The sequence below is a fragment of the Drosophila innubila genome (assembly GCF_004354385.1).
Source record: "Drosophila innubila isolate TH190305 chromosome 2R unlocalized genomic scaffold, UK_Dinn_1.0 1_C_2R, whole genome shotgun sequence".
Taxonomy (NCBI): Eukaryota; Metazoa; Arthropoda; class Insecta; order Diptera; family Drosophilidae; genus Drosophila; species Drosophila innubila.
This window is the reverse complement of record NW_022995374.1, coordinates 16,401,598-16,417,768: the sequence shown is the minus strand read 5'-3', so window position 1 is coordinate 16,417,768 and position 16,171 is coordinate 16,401,598. Positions and strand designations below refer to the sequence as shown.

Sequence of the window (16,171 nt, the reverse complement as noted above, 5' to 3'; positions counted from 1 at the left end):
ATCACCAATACAAATACAAATAGTGAAAGTTGAAACTATCCCACTTCACTTTCATCCAGTTTACAGGGTATAAGAAAGCACTACACGTAAATAACAAATAATTATTTTTCACAAAGTAATGAACCAGAAATCGAACTTTCACTCGCTGTTTATCCGTAGACATTGAGATAGGCAAATACATCCTTCCGTCCGCTGTAATGATATGCCCATGCGGAAGTTCCTGCCAACATCCTGGCTACGTGCCAAGAGCGGCAAGTGAATTGGAATGCTCCTGCAGGATACGCACACCAAGGCAAGCAACAATGTGTTGAATGTTTGTGTGTGTGTGGTGGGGAAGAGTTCTAAAAGCTGGCAGCAAAGTTGTTTGCCTTGTGCCAATATTCAAAAACTGATTTTCATATGTCTTTTAAGTTTATTTGCGTTCCTCGCACACACACACACACACACACCCTCGTGGATGGGGAAGGACTCTTATCGTTTTCTGCACACGCATAAAAGTTGCTGTCGTGCTTGCTTTAAACTTTTTTATTGGCCAGAATTTAATTCGGCCTAAAAGACACTCCCACACAGACACATGTAATAGATACTCCGCCTGTGCAAGTTTTTCTTTTCGTTTGCTGTTTTGAAAAGCGATTTCAAATGCAAATTTTATTGGCACAAGGCAGAAACAGCTCCTGGTGGCTGGCGGCTCTCTCAGTGTATGCAGATTAAAATCAATTCAATTTGCAACAAGCCAAGTAAAAGTGGTAATCATTTTCAGTTCTTTGTTTCTATACTCCCACTCTCATATTTATTCTCTTTTGTCATGTACTTTACATAATGAGATTTTAAGCAAGTGCGTTGCGTGTTTCGGTTTCGGTTCCATTGTCTATTTGCTTGTACCTTTTTTTATTTTTTGGAATGTTGGCCACAAATTTGTAAGCAACTTAGAATGTTCGCATACTTTTACATATGTTTACAACAAATTTCTTTTAAAATGTCTTTAGTTAAAGGAGGAAAACGATGGAATGCAATGCTTACGCTGTATTTCTTTTCTTAACACTTTAAGACAAATTTAATCGCTATGATTAGAATTGAGAATTTGTTAAAGAAAATAAATTGAAAAGGGATTATATGTTAAACAGTAATACGCGTGTACAGGAATGCTAAATATGCACAAAATGTTAGAAGCGAGAAGCTTTCTAAAGAAGTATAGCAAAGAGAAGAGAAGCTGCTTTTTTATTCATAGTTTAAAGTCTTTCATCTTTTCTTAAACTATTTAAAATTTTTGCGTCTATATTTTACTTTTATTCCATGGTTCATTTATCAGACATTTTATTGTTTGTCTCATAATTTCTATCATTACTTTTCTTATTGTTTCAGTCAGCGCTTTAAATTTGCATCTCTCAAACTTTCCTTATTTTTTATGTTTTTTCTCATTGTTTCACTCATTGCTTCTCATCTGTCTTTTTCTACTTTGCTTCCTGACTTTTTTTGTAATGAATGATATTCAATTTTAATCAAGCTTCTTCCTGAACTGCCACATTTAAATACTATTTTCGTAATCTTGTTAAGACTTTAACTATTCGACTTGTGTCTTAGTTTGGCATTGATCATAGATTTCCTGCATTATGAAAATTTGGTCTGCCTACTTAATTGGCCATGGCTAAAGTCAATTACACGCCCCAAAAATAGCGTTCAAATTGGAATCCCACTTCGTTTTTCTATTTCTCACCTGCTTTCCTCTACTCCACGCTCTGCTGCATTGCAGGCAATCAACAAATTAAAAAAAAAATAAAAATGGAAAAAACAATTTGCAACACTTCAATAAAATGAAAATAGCAAATTTCCAACTGCGGCTCATCGACTTGTGGCAACCACAAAATGCTCCAGAGATTTCAGTTTAGTTGGCAGCGCTACCATTTATTAAAATCGCTGACACATATGCGCTAGAAAGAGGAGGCGAGCAGAGCTTAGCAGAGGCAAGGCGTGGCAACTGCAACTGACACAAAAATATTTCATAAACATGGAAAACGAGAGAGAACGATGCAATTAAATGTCAAAGTTTGTCAAAGACGATGAATATTTACAGAACACGCTTTCGAAGTGTATTAAAAATATGTCATGAAGAATATACAGTCGATAGAAATTGATTCTTTTTAAAAATACTTTAACTTCGTTACAAAAAGACAACTTACTTAATTATATTTCTTTACAAGTTATTTTAAATGTAATTTGACTGTAGGTTCATAGGAGTAAGTTGAAAAGCAAGGGTATTTTTTAATCTTGCTCCTTTGCCTTACACATTTGATTGCCTGCAGGCGCACGACAGCAATAAATTTGTGCTGCAACAAAATTGTGAGCCCAGCAGGAAACGAGGCAACATCTGCACCAGCTGCCAACGTCATGCCACTAAGGACCTAAAGGAAACTGTCTAAAAAGGAGCTGCCTGCATTAAGTTTATGTTTATTCTGACTACAGTTTATTCATTTGCGAGCTACAAAGACAAATAAATGCGTAACTTTTTGGTTGCCAGCTAATTAAAATCAAAATTTGTGACGAACCACAGGGCGTATACGCAAATATTCAGTGTGCCGTCTTGTGTTCGTCTTTAAGAAACATTTTCGCATAATTTTTCAAACTCAGCACAAAGATAAATCACGCATACGCCGCGTTATGCGCGTTGTGCCCAGCAGCAGCCACATTCATTGATTTATGTGCGCCGAGATATTTGCAGTGCAATTTTTAAGTAACGTTTATTATGACAAACGTTGCTTTCGCCGCATTTTTTTGTGGCCAACTTTGGCTGCTTCTTGGCAACAGAAGCAGCTGCGTTGCTGACTTTTAACATTTTTATTTTTTGATTTTTTTTTTTGACCACATTTGCTGAACACTTGATAAATGACCCACAATGAAATGAACACTTAATGGAGCCTGAGCAGCGATATATTGTGGAAAAAACAGTGTGTCTGGGATATAAATTCAAAATAGACCCAGTTTAGAGAGTCTTTTGTCACTTTCGACATCGATAAATCTATCAATTATCTGATAAAACTTCTGGTTTTCTATGCTATGATGTAAATAGCTTAAATTATAGATTAGTTTACTAATCGATAAATTTATACAATTTTACTAATCCTTTTATATAAAACGTAATCATTATTTCGAATCTTTTTGAGTTCTCCATTTAATTTTTAATAACATTTATATCTTTCATATTCTCAATTTAATTTTGGTTTAATCTGCTCCGTATATCTTCCTTAATATGTGGTTATATCATGACTTATCGATCGATTCTCTACCTACAGACCACTGTAAGGTTCTTCTATAGAAATATCGGTATCCAGGGTATAACTATAAGCATAGCATTTCTCTTCATCGTTTTCCATCAAACAAAGGTAGCTCTGCAATCCAGAATTATCCCCTTTAGACTTTTCGTTTTGTGGTTTTTCGATATCTGTATTTTTGGCCGTTCGTTTTTTGACTTCTAATTTGTCAACGTTTGTCATTTTGACCTTTAGCTTTTCATTATTTGCAGTGGCTTCAATTTCAGTTTTCGGTATTCCAATTGGTGGTAATTTTGCCACACACCTATGATGATGTATCCCAAGCACTTGCTTAAGAGTTGCTCCGTTCAGCATTTCTTTTACCAGCATTTCACTCATATATTTAGCCCAAACTGGGTCAAGAGCATCTCCACCATTGAACTTTTCCACTTGTAACAATATCACTTTTGCGGCTGTAAGTATGGCCACCTGTAGTATATCTTCTTTGTCGACGATCACTCTGCATTTATCAGCTAATTTTTTATTACTGGCAATAGCAGCATTGCAGCCAACTAACAACAGCAGCAAAAATAACATTTGTCTTCTAGATAAAATACAAAATAAAAAAGATTCTGCTAAATCTTTAATATCTATTTTGTCTTCCTGAGACTTTGCTACTAATTCTACAGAAAATTGGGATTGGAATATACAAAAGGCGGCTATAATTCAATTGGGCACAGCTATAAGATTAGTTAAGGTTTAGCAATTTTAAAGAGCAACTGAATGTTGAGAAGCTATAAGATTTCTGAATACGTTTTTTTATTTAGAAAAAGGTTTTCTTTAGCACATTATAGTACCATTTCATTATCATGTCTTTATATACATTTAAATATTTCTAAAATAATCTCAAAATTCACTAAAGATAAATATAAAGTCTTGCTTTTCGATTAACAATTCGTTTATTTTTGCCTCATCTGTCCAAAGATCTAAATATATATAACTGACATTGACCTTACCGACATCTCAAATCGAATTGCTTATTGGCGGCGAAAATGTAGAGCATAAACGTGGAAAATTGAATAAATAAATGAAAAGCATGCAAAAATTGCAAGTAATGAAAACAGATTGGCGAGAGTGCCTCTGAGAATGGCCTCTGTTCAGGTCGAATCGTATCAAATGTGATCGGATCGGATTGGTTTTGGCCATGGCCTGGCCTGGTCTACATCATAAATAATCTAGCAGAGCAAAAGCAATTTTGTAAATGGAAATGCTGTGCATTGAATAACCTGTTAAAAGGAGCACATGATATAAAATTGTCTAACAGATAACACATCTGTATTTGACTTTCAAGTTTTAAGCGTTGTCTACAGAGTATTTGTTAGTCAAGCAATGCATGTTCTACTTGTTCTTCTTGGCAATTTCAATGAAATTGTTCACGCAAATAAAATTGGCAAATTATGCAAGGGGATCTGTCTGTCCATTTGTTTATTTGTCCATTTGTTTACTTGCGCTTGCCGCTGGCAGAACAAATATGCAGACACTTAAATCGCAATGATGTGCTTTAAGTTCTATCAATATTATGTATATAGGTATATACTTTTTACAAGTACACTTTACATATAGTAGCTTAGATATCTGTATTTGTTTATGACATTTTATGCATTTTCATTTCTGTCACGCAAATATTTATGCACTTTCCTTGGGCGTTTCGTAATTAATATATAAATTCAACTGACAGACAAAATAATTATAAATTATTAATGAGCGAATTTTATTTATGAATGTACACGACTTATTAGATAAATGTAAAAATGATTTCAAAGATTTGTCGCTGGGAATTTAACTGCTAATTTTTTGAGTTATTACGAAATGTGCAGAAAATCGGGTAAAAATATTTAAAGAGATTCATGCAAAGAAAAATATCAGAATCATTTCTAAATAAACAATCAAATTAAATAAAAGCACAAATGTGGTAGTTTAAACAGCAATTCAAATTAGATTTATGTGATAAATGATATTAAAGCAATGAAATTAAATTAAATTGATATTAATTGAAAATCATTTGAATAAACATTTCTTTTAAAATTTTAAATAAAACTACTCTTCGTCAAAAAATTGAATTTAAAATAATTAAAGCATATTTTATTTTTGATATAAAACTGAGAGTATTTTCCATTTAATTGCTTTCCAATTAGAACTGAGCCACCTTTTCACTCTCATATTTCCTTTTATTTTACTTTCTTGTCTTGCTTACATAAGACTTTCGTCCAGTTGACGTAGCTTAACAATTTCCTGTCTGTGCTGGCCAAAAGATTTTCACTTTTCCGCTGTGAAATGTGACAGTTATGGGCCGAAAGTTGGATGAGGGGGTGGCTGGGGCAACCCCAGTTCGGGTTCAGGTTCAGTTCGGTTCAGACTTTAGTCTCGGTTGGCCAAAGATAATGCCAAAATGTGTGTGAAAGTTGCCAAGAGTTTGTCATGCAATTAGAGCAACATGCGACCAAAAGTGGATGACGACGACAGCTCTGGGAAACTCGCGAGCATTTCCAGTTGCTGCTTGCTGGTTGCTGTCGAAAATGCGTTTTCCGTTTGTGCCGCAACTTGAAAATCAAGTTTTCCAATCTTGTTGTTCGTTGTGGAAATAAAAGCAACAGTCAGCCAGCCAAAAGTGGTTTTCACCAAATGAACATGTTTGCTCTCCTCGTAGTTATTGTTGCTTCCTTTGCGAATGAAATCGAAATCAATTTTGGACTGAACACTGTCCATAAAGCCATTGAACCATGCTCATCAAAGCCAACGTACCCATACCTCCCCCTCATACAATACCCATCCCCTTTCATACATCGGGAGTCTTATGTAAGCGAACGAATCAGCGAGGGGCGCTCAATGACTTTTATATGTTTATTTTCGCAAACAGCGCAAATCGAAATATGCGTTAGTTTTGCCAAATAATAGAAAAAACCAGCAAAAACTGAGAAAAAATTCAAAGATTGAGACAGAGTGAGGGGGAGAGAGTGAAAGCATTGTTGCAGCGAAAGTTTCCCTAGACCGCACACGAGGATGTGGAACTTGTGTTGTGGATGTTACTATTACCATGATACTGTTAGCTCTTGGCCATAAATGACGCTGCTGGCCATAAAAGCGGAGCAATTGCCAATCGCACGTTGCTTTAACCAATGGTAATCCGGACAAAAGGAAGTGACTGTCAAGACTGCAAAAAAAATTACATTTTAGTAAAATAAATATTTAAAGGGAAACTAGCTTTGTTGGGAGATCTTTAAGTTGAAGAAATGTTAAAAGAGTTTGAATTTAAATTAAATTAAAACACATTTAATAGAACTATCAATTTTATTATTTAGTAACTTATTATAGTTTTTTTTCATAGAGCTAGTTCATAATACACTTCAGAAAAATATCTTAGACGAAAATAAATAAATGTTTAATGCCAATTTAAAGCAGTCGACAAAACTAAAAATTAAATATTTAAAAGAAAAGCATAATTTCCAGAATATTTATTAATTTTAAAAAAATTCTGTAAAGACAATTTAATTAAGTTTGAGATATAAAAACTAGATCTATAATTACTGGATCTTTTTTAAATAAACATGTTTATTTTGACAAAAATACCGTTTTTGCTATGATGAATTAGCCGAGATGCAATGAAATTAGTTTAGTAAATGATTGGTAGTAATTGTTATAATTAGCTATGGCATACATAATTCAAGTCGTATATCTTTAGCCTTGACAATTGTAAATCTTTGAAAATAGAAATAATTAAAATGTAGAAACACACATTTTTAAAATACCAGACACCGCAATATATTGCAGAAGAAAGAAAATTTAATGTAATTTAATTTAAACACTGAGTCTAGAATGCCTGTAGAATGTCTGTATAATGCTATGTAGAGACCATAAATATGCCAAAATAACAATGGTCCATTCGTGGCAACTGTGTGTCTATCTTTCTCCCTCTCTATCTATCTTCTATGCCTCTCATCCCCAGCTGTGCTGACAGGCAAATATAATAAGCATAATGAATGAAGCAACAACTGAGGGAGAGAGGTAGAGAGAGGTAGAAAGAGAGGTGGCAACCAGCTGAGTTTCTGTTTTCGCTCAACGTGTTGAACTTGTGCTGTCACCTGTGAAGGCAATGACAAAACCTCCCCAACCCCAAAACCTACCCCTCAACCCCCCATTCAATCTCACTCAGCACATAACAGTGACTGGGCCATGTGGCATGTGGCAAATACATCTTGAAATTTACACCGCATTTTCGCATTTCTTTGTCTTTTGTATGTTTAATTAATTTCTATATTAGATACACTTCATTAAAATTGTTTTAGTTATGCATTTGTTGTTGTTGTTGTTGCTGTGCTCTTTTGTCTCTATTTTTGTTTGCAACAAATGATTGAGCTGCGCAAATGTGACACAGTTAGGCGAAAACTACTTGTATCTTGTATCTGTAAGATACATTCATAAGACTTGCTGTCAACCAGGCTCCAATGAATGCTTAATGGCTTGTAAGTGATCTATAGCAAAGACTTGACATCTAACCCCTAGTGGCTATATATACACTAGTATGTGTTTTATATATAATTCATCAAATTCCGCATCAGTTCCTTCTTCTCCACTCTCTTCTGTTGTCAACTCATTTGAAGCTCTCTCAACCCTGTGCCAGCAATTAACGCACTCTGAGCTACACACATAAACTGGGTCAAGTGTGAAGGTGGTGGGGTGGGGGTGCTACAAAGAGGGGGTGGGGGGCACATGGTGCTAGTTGGAGAGGCTCACTAAAGTTTTTGAAGTGCCTAGCACTTCTAGTCGTCTAATGAAATGCATTTCAGTTCTCATTAGGCAGGCCATTTTGTTATTTAAATGTAAAAGGTGTGCGTGTGTTTGTATGTAAAGTACAGTTGTGCTTGCCAAGTTTATAACATTTTAACAAGTTGCTTAAGTTGCTATATAAACTTACATTTAGATATTTCTAAGAAATATACTTAGGTATCTGAGGTAAATATGCATTTTGAATATGTTTGAAATTAATTTTATTTATGCAGAAAAGTGTACCCTTAAAATATATACAGTATGTCAAGGAACTTTTTTTTTTATAAATTAAGAAATTACAATTAAAGTTAACAAGTTAAAGCATCTTTTTTTGGCAAAATCAAAATTGCGAATTTTCTTACAAGGCAAAACAGTTTCTTGACTAACTGTGCTTGATATCTCTGTACTTTTAGCAAGTTGGCAGCGCTCTTTAAAGACTTTGTTTTTCATTTAATCTTAGTAAAAAGACATTCCCTTGCTTCCATTAACTTTGATCCATTTTCTCATATCACAAAGGCAAAAGCAAAAACGAGAGAACTCAAAACTCATCATAAAACCTAATGGCAACCCTGCCAACGTAACGCAAAATAAAAGCAATTTTCCTTAACAGGGGGAAAAAAATGTTGTTAAAGTGCTTTTCTTTTGTGTGTTGTACACACTCACAACACACACACACAGAAGCTGACCTTAACGCACCCCGGACATTAGAGCTATTCCTTGTATTAATTTTGCATACAATTAAAGACATTTTTTGTAGCTTTAATTGTTTATGTTTTTGTTGTTGTTGCTATGTTTATAAAACTTGTAATCTGCTGGCACTTAATGCAATTTTGATGTTTCTGCGTCACCTGCTTTTGATTTCCAGCAACAAACAATGAAAATAAAATGAAAACTTTGCATTTGTGGTTAAAGTTTTTTACATTTACTGTAGTTGTAGTTGTTGTTGCTTGTTTTTTATTCCTTGGGCAGTGAAAATTCTCTTGCCACATTTTACAAATGTGTTGGCTGCCATTTTGGCGCTCTTTCACCCTCTTTCTCTCTCTCTCTCTCTCTCTCTCTCTCTCACTCTGCCAGTTGCATGACATTTTTGGCACTTGCCACAATGGCCACGTTCCGCACTTACACTCCACCCTCACACACACTCATATACACACATACGTGTTGAGTCATTCTCTCTGTGCACTGTTCCATGCCCATGAGTCCTTAGAGGTGGCAACACGCATCGGGGCATGGTTAAAGCCTTTTTGGCAGCATCCTGCTGCAACTTTGCTTTGTCATGTGCAAAATTTCGTTTCTTGGTGTCTTTTGTTTAAGAACTCGCAACTCGATACCCATGCGGCAGGAAAAGTCTAAGAACATGAAACAAAACAGGCAAATTTTATTCGAAGCATTTAGGCAAGAAGCATGCAATATTATTTGCAACGGAAGTTGCCTAAAAGTTTGCTGCCTCTGACTTCTTTTAAAAGAATCAAATTTCAGACAGTTTTCTATTATACAAAAAATGTATAAAATAAGTATGTTTGTAGTTCGAGTATGTAACTAAATAAAACAGGCAAAATATTCAAAACAAATTTGTTTTAAAAGAAGCCAAAAAATAAAATAACAAAAATATTAATTTAAATTTAACAGATTTGCTTCGTATAAAAATAACAAGTGAATTAACAGTGTTGCTACACAACACTAATTGCTTTAAGTATTTTGGCAATATCAATTTCAGTATATACTGTTACTGAAATTTAGGAATTTATCGATTTTTAATCGAAGAAAATACTAAAAAAAATTCAGTATTTGCTCGTTGGTATTAATAAAAGAAAAAATCATAATTGAATCAAAGAAGGCTTTGAAAATTTGGGATTCGATAGAACAGAAACTGTGAAAAATCATTCGACAGTGAGACGTCTTACTGAAAAGTGTGTTCCCAACAAAAAAAAAAGTCCATACGTAAACTCGTAAAAAAAAAGCAAAAAAAAATTTAATAAGAAAGCGAAAGAAAATTGTATAGCAAGATTGTGAGTCAGTGTGCGCGAATCAAAGTGAATTAAACACGTAATTAAGCTTATTGAAGAATTTGTTGCAAGTTTTTGGTTTTTTTTGGTTCTTGGTTGAAAATGGATAACTTGAAGACTAATACAACGGGTGCCTATTTGTGGCAGCCACCACAGCAGCCGCAATCACAGTTAATGCAACAATCGTCTGTGCCGCCGCCGCCACAGCAGCCACCGCCGCCGTCGCTGTTGAGTGGCATGCCACAGCCCGTGCGTCGGTTTGCTGGCAACAAGAACAACTACAACTACGTTCAGAGTCAGGCACAAGCGGCCGCGGATTTCATGATGGGCACCAGCAATCCCGCTGGCCACCTCATGGGTCTCGGTTCGCCCAATCCCAATGGCTATCGCAAGCGTCAGCCGATGAACACCGGCTATAGTCCCGCTGGCTATCAACATAATGGTAAGCGGCAAAGTTGCAACTTGCCATAAATACAGACATATAATAACACCATGAGGCAGCAGAAAATTAAGAATGCAGTGTGTGTGTATGTGTGTATGTCGTGACTTGACATTTGTCCAACAGTGTTGTAAAACATCAAGTTATTTGTAGTATTATAAGTTGTCCTCACACTCTCTCTCTCTCTCTCTCTCGCTCTCCTTTCTTTGTCACACAACATTTGTCGCTAAACATATTGAATAGCTATCCAAATTGAATTGTACTACTCACTCACTGTTTGAATGGTTTTATCTACAAATATATATATATACAGATATACACCTATATGTACATATATATATTTTAAATTTTTAAACAATTCAACAAAATGACTAAACAATATTATTTTTCCCCATTTTTCTTATCTATTTTCAGGTAAGTCGCTGTTTTCTATACCCGAAAATGTTGTTGTGCTTGAGAGCCGTAAGTACATTTGAAACTAAATTCACAATTCAATATACACACAATAATGCACCCATACACTTACATCAATACACACATACACAATACACACTACACTGGAAAACTACAGTATCATTTACTTAAATTTAAGGCCAAAAGTTGCTAGAAATCAAGTGAAATTCTATTTATATTTAATAGCCGATCAAACCAATTTGTAATCACAATTTCAATAGAAAACAATAACATAAATTGATGCAAAATTTAAACTAAACAAATGCCAAAATAAGATCAAACGCTGCCACTTCAATGAATAATTGCAATTTGAAATTTTACGTACAAAACTTCTTTGCGATTTATTAAATTCATTCCCATCTTCCTCTCTATAAAATGCAATTTTCCTTTATTCTGTATATTTGTTGTTAGTATCGTATATGAATTTTCAATTGCATTTTCCCCCCCGTTCTCCATCTTCAACTCACTCCTTCGACATTATTAAATTTCTATAACGCTGATGACGCTATCAATTTTTATTCTTTACAATTTTTTTCCTCTTGTGCTGCCTTTTTTGCAATTTGCATAATTTTCAATGCACTCGCAATTTCCATAGGAGAAATCGTCCAATGGTTTTGAGTATTTTTGGAAAATGTCTGCTACACTACGCACTCCAGCACGTGCTTTGGCAATAGAATTTAAGCTTTATAGATATTGTCTTTCCTTGGGAAGATCTTTTGGTTCTAGTGCCCAATAAGCAGCAGATTGTTTACACCATGAAAATATGCATATAATCTTGAGAGAGGAAAGAACTCTGAATAAATGTAGTTTATTTTATCTTAGTATCATTTAAGCTCACCTATAGAAGATTTTTGTGTATGAACTTCCAGTTGACCAAAGAAATTACACAATTTCTATGCCATTCTTCAATGGCTCAGAATTGTTTGCTAGAAAATTTTCCCCAAAATTTCGCATAATTTCTGTAGCTAACAAATTGCAGCCATTTTCCTAATAGGCCGCTACAAAATTTAACGCCCAACTCATTCGAGATTGTCATAAAAATATTAAACAGCGATTTAAATAATTATATACACACTCGCACTCTTACGCACACACTCACGCAGACTATAATTAAAATAAATGTTTTCGATGCTCAATAATTGGCAAATAAATTAATTTTAATTGCAAAACTGAGAAAATGCCGCTAAAAATACAAAGGCTTAAATCAAATGTGTTTCGGAAAGTTCTCTCTCCCTCCCTCTCTCTCTCTCTCTCTCTCGGCATTCTCTCTGTTGCTATCGCACTTGTGTGCTTTCTATCTCTGTCGCTGTTTATATTTATTTTTGTACTAAAAGTTTTGTTCCGCTTTTGACTAACCAATTGCGAGCATTGGTCACGCCCACATTGGCCGCCCAACAGGCAAATGTCGCAGGTGGCAAGATGGCAAAAATAAAATGTGAGGGAGAAGAAACACTTAAAAATACATAAAAATACCAATGGGCTATTATTTTTGGGTGAGGGGTAGTGTTTTTTTTTCGTTTTGGTCTTATTTATGGCTGACGCCGCGGGAAGATTGTTCCTCTAAAGATGGTGATGGCTATTCCAAGGGATCAACATCAAAACCACTCAAGATTTATGTGCATGTTTATTAAAAATTGGAATGCCTCTCCACACCTCGTCCCTCCTCCTACTTCTCCTCCTCTTTTGCTTTCATTCTACACACATGTAAATTAAACGCGCGACTTTATTTGCTTGGGCATATTTTTTTGTCAGCCAGTGTTGTCAGGGGTTATCAGTGTATAGCCAAAAAGGCGAAGTTCGGTTGTTTGTTTATCTTTCGACGTTTCTGTTGTGCGCAGCTGTTAGACAGAAAGAAAAAAAATTATATACATATTTTTTTGTGCGACTTTGGTTGCTTTATTTCAGTTTTTGTAGGTGTGAAGTTGTTTGCTTGTGCCCTGTGTTACCCCCTTTTTTCTCTCTTCTTCCCGCCTCTTTCCATTCGTATTATTATTTGCGTTCTGGTTTGCTTGCGGCTTACTTTTGCTGATTGGCAGCGTATGTCCACTTTTCTCTCACATATGTGTAATTGTTTTTCTTCTACTTATTTTCATTATTTTATTTTTTCCTCACTGCTGTTGATATTTGTATACGTAATTCAGAGCGTTGTTTTTTTTGTTGTTGTTTAGTTTATTACGTTTAAACGCAACTGTAATTAATTGAATTAACTTTTTTGGTTGCCTGGGGTAAATTCTATATAGTTTAACTGTGACAGCGTAATTATTTTAACTACAAAAGATTAACAAATTTGTCATAGTTTAATATTTGTCATGCAAATATAGATAAAATCTAATTCAGAAATGTGTTTTAAGTATTGATCAGTTTTAAAAATTTAAAATAATATAATAGATTCGAATGATTCATATCCTTCAATTGACCACTAAATTCTTAATATTGCAAATTTATTTCCAAACTTAATACCTTTTTGCAAAAATTTACAATCAATTTTCTTTTTCTTTTAATTTATTTACGCATATTCTTAGTAATATACAAGGCTCTACACTAAAAGGAAATTTCTGAACTATCGTCCCCTTGTGGAATTTACCTTGCCAAAACATGAATAAAAAAACTAACAAATTTCGAGCACAATACTTCGTGTTTTGGGTACTGTCGCTCATAAATCATGTGGTTGTCCAACAAAAACTCACAATAAATTAATTCATAGTGAAATACCAACAACAGCAACCACAACAACAACAATTTGGGTAGCCACATTTGTAGAGGCCCAACATAAATATAAAATGTGTCGCTTGCATTTTATGGTAATTCAATAAATTGAAAATGACAAATTGTGTCGTGTTGCGGTCGCTTCAATGGACCCAGGATAAAGCTATGTGTGGGGGAGTGAAGATGTGGTTGAATGGGGGATGTAAACCCGCTCGGAAACAGAAGGGATGTGAAAATGTGGAGCGACAGAAGCATAATTAAATCCATGTTGAGAAACAATAAAAGTTTCCATTCGCAAATGATTTTAAAGTTGTTGGTGGTACGATGTTCGCTTGGTCGCAACATCAATCAATCAATCAAATGCGATCAATCAAACTGTTGTCAACATGAAGAAGAAGCAGCTGATGATGATGATGCTGCCGCTGCCTGTCGCTAGATGGCGTGTCGAACAAGAATCATGTCGCGCTGTCGACCAACTTTCTGACTACCAAACTCTCCGCATCCCCCTCTCTGCTTCTTTGTTCCCTAACTAGCGCTAATGGGCAAAACGCACCACCTACCGACCCCACCCACCTCCTTCTCCATTCCTTCTCCGTTCAAGAATGAAACTATTGAACCAAAAATGTTCAAGTGCCTTTTTTCTAAAGAGGAGAGTGAGAGGGGTGTGGCACGCAATTTTGCGTCGATTATCTTCAATCAAATGCACGTGATTGATGACTGCAAGCGGACAGACTACGGTTGGATAATCCGAGTATTGCGTCTATATTACGGCTACTTTAAAATTACCAACTTTAAACAATGCCAGAGCAATTCATCAGCATCAATGGGCATTGCCAGAAATATTAACAGTGAAAAATTGAGCTTTTAAATTTGTAATACAGTTTAAAGAGCATGAAAAGGAAGGCTTTTCCCGAGGCTTTTACTTAATTTAATCGTACAAGCTTGAATCTAGTATTTTTTACTTGGTTTAAGAAAATCTGGGAATATCGTACTTCTTACTTCCCAATTTATCGCGGAATTCCGGGTTTTTTTTCTGTGTATAGCATAAATATTATTAGGTGAGAGAGCTTTTATTAATCTAGATATTAGAATTCGTGGTTTTTACAAAGCTTTCTCAAATTGCTTTTCAATCGAATTTTCCCTGCGTTGTTCAATTCTCTGACCCTATCTCTCCTTTTCTCTCTATTTCTCATCTTCTCATCTTTTCATTTGCATGCAAATAATGGCATAAACGTTGCGCATAATCAACAGTTCACTTGCTGTTGGCCAATCCCCGCTTATCCCCATTTCTCCCATTTTGGCCCACAAAGTAATTGACCACATGTAGCCTGGCAATTGACCCACTGTGCATCAACTTTTCTCCACCCCCGCAAGCACGCATAATTTGCCTAGACTGCTGCTAAATGTTGCTGATGATTTTCTTTAATGTTCCATTACATATTTTTTATGAGGCAAAGTACTGCAATGCCCCTACTCCGCCTCCTCCTCCTCCTCCTCCTTCAAGCCTCCCTACCAGCTGCCTGTCTATGGTCACATTTGCTTAATTTATTCCGACAGCGGCTGCTAATAATTTGTAATTAATTTTCGCAGCTGGCCTTAGGAGAAAAACTGTAGCAAGTTTTCAACAACATTTTTGCCTATATATATTTAAAATAAAAAAAATGTGGCTTGCTCTTTTTTCTTTAAAGCAATTAATTTTGCATTTAACTAATGCGTTTGGCATTTTACAGAAGTTGCCACTTGCAACGCTCCTGTTGGTGTTGCTGCCCCTGTTGCAGGTTGCGCCAGTTTGCAAATTACAATATCAAAATTGTTCATCAATTTTGTCGTGCGCTTTTGTAGCACGCTAATGCCAAAAGGCATTATCGATTTTCCGTTTTTGTCTCCCTCTCTTCCTTGCAGTTATCAGCAAAAAAAGAATAGAGAACATAGTATAGTAAAAAAAAAAAAACGGAAAACCGAAGCAAACTTAATCAAATCGAAACAAGGCCCTAAGCAACCAAAGCGAATTGTCGCCCACTCGACCCGTTGCTGCGCAATTTGTTTAATAAATAATACAATATTTGCCAATACTCGCTAAGTGCAGCAGTTTAGACATAGCAGAAAGTAGATTTCTAGAAGAATATTTCGTTTGTTTATGTTGTCGATTTGTCTACAAAAAATAAGGGAAAAAGAAACTTTAGTTTGCTGTCGTTATAGCATAGTGTTCACTGTATTTTATTAGCACAACACAAATGGCGGCCATTAAGTTGCAAAAAAAAAAAAGGCAGGCAGCTGAAACTGTCATAAGCTGGAAAAACTAACTAAACCAACAAAACAAATGAAAAAGGAACCCAGGAAACATTCTGGCCACAAAAGCAATACATCAAACCGCAAGCACATTGCTGAAGTGTGGTTTGGGGTAGTTTTTAGTGGCACACAAACAAACACGCCATGTTATCATCTAACTGTCTATCTAACGTATCGTTGGGCACTCAAACTCAAACTCAAACTTGCAC

The 16,171-nt window shown here is 35.3% G+C and overlaps 1 protein-coding gene and 1 long non-coding RNA gene across 15 annotated transcripts in view; one reads left to right on the top strand and one right to left on the bottom strand.

The window, feature by feature from the left end:
- The window catches only part of LOC117784241 (heterogeneous nuclear ribonucleoprotein L), a 127,349-nt gene that overhangs the window by 91,367 nt on the left and 19,811 nt on the right, over window positions 1-16,171 (top strand). For 3 of the 14 annotated variants that reach the window (XM_034621922.1, XM_034621924.1, XM_034621925.1), the window contains one exon: window positions 10,929-10,976. The exons of 9 other annotated variants lie outside the window; for them this stretch is intronic. In XM_034621922.1, the coding sequence (XP_034477813.1) occupies window positions 10,929-10,976 (48 nt within the window). Of the gene's footprint in view, window positions 1-9,886; window positions 10,518-10,928; window positions 10,977-16,171 lie in introns of those variants that run through there. 2 more of the 14 variants (XM_034621932.1, XM_034621930.1) reach the window with 2 other exon arrangements.
- On the bottom strand, window positions 1,301-1,703 carry LOC117784243. The gene is made up of 2 exons (XR_004617410.1): window positions 1,534-1,703; window positions 1,301-1,463 (listed from the first exon to the last, which is right to left on the bottom strand). It is a non-coding gene; the product is annotated as an uncharacterized LOC117784243 (long non-coding RNA).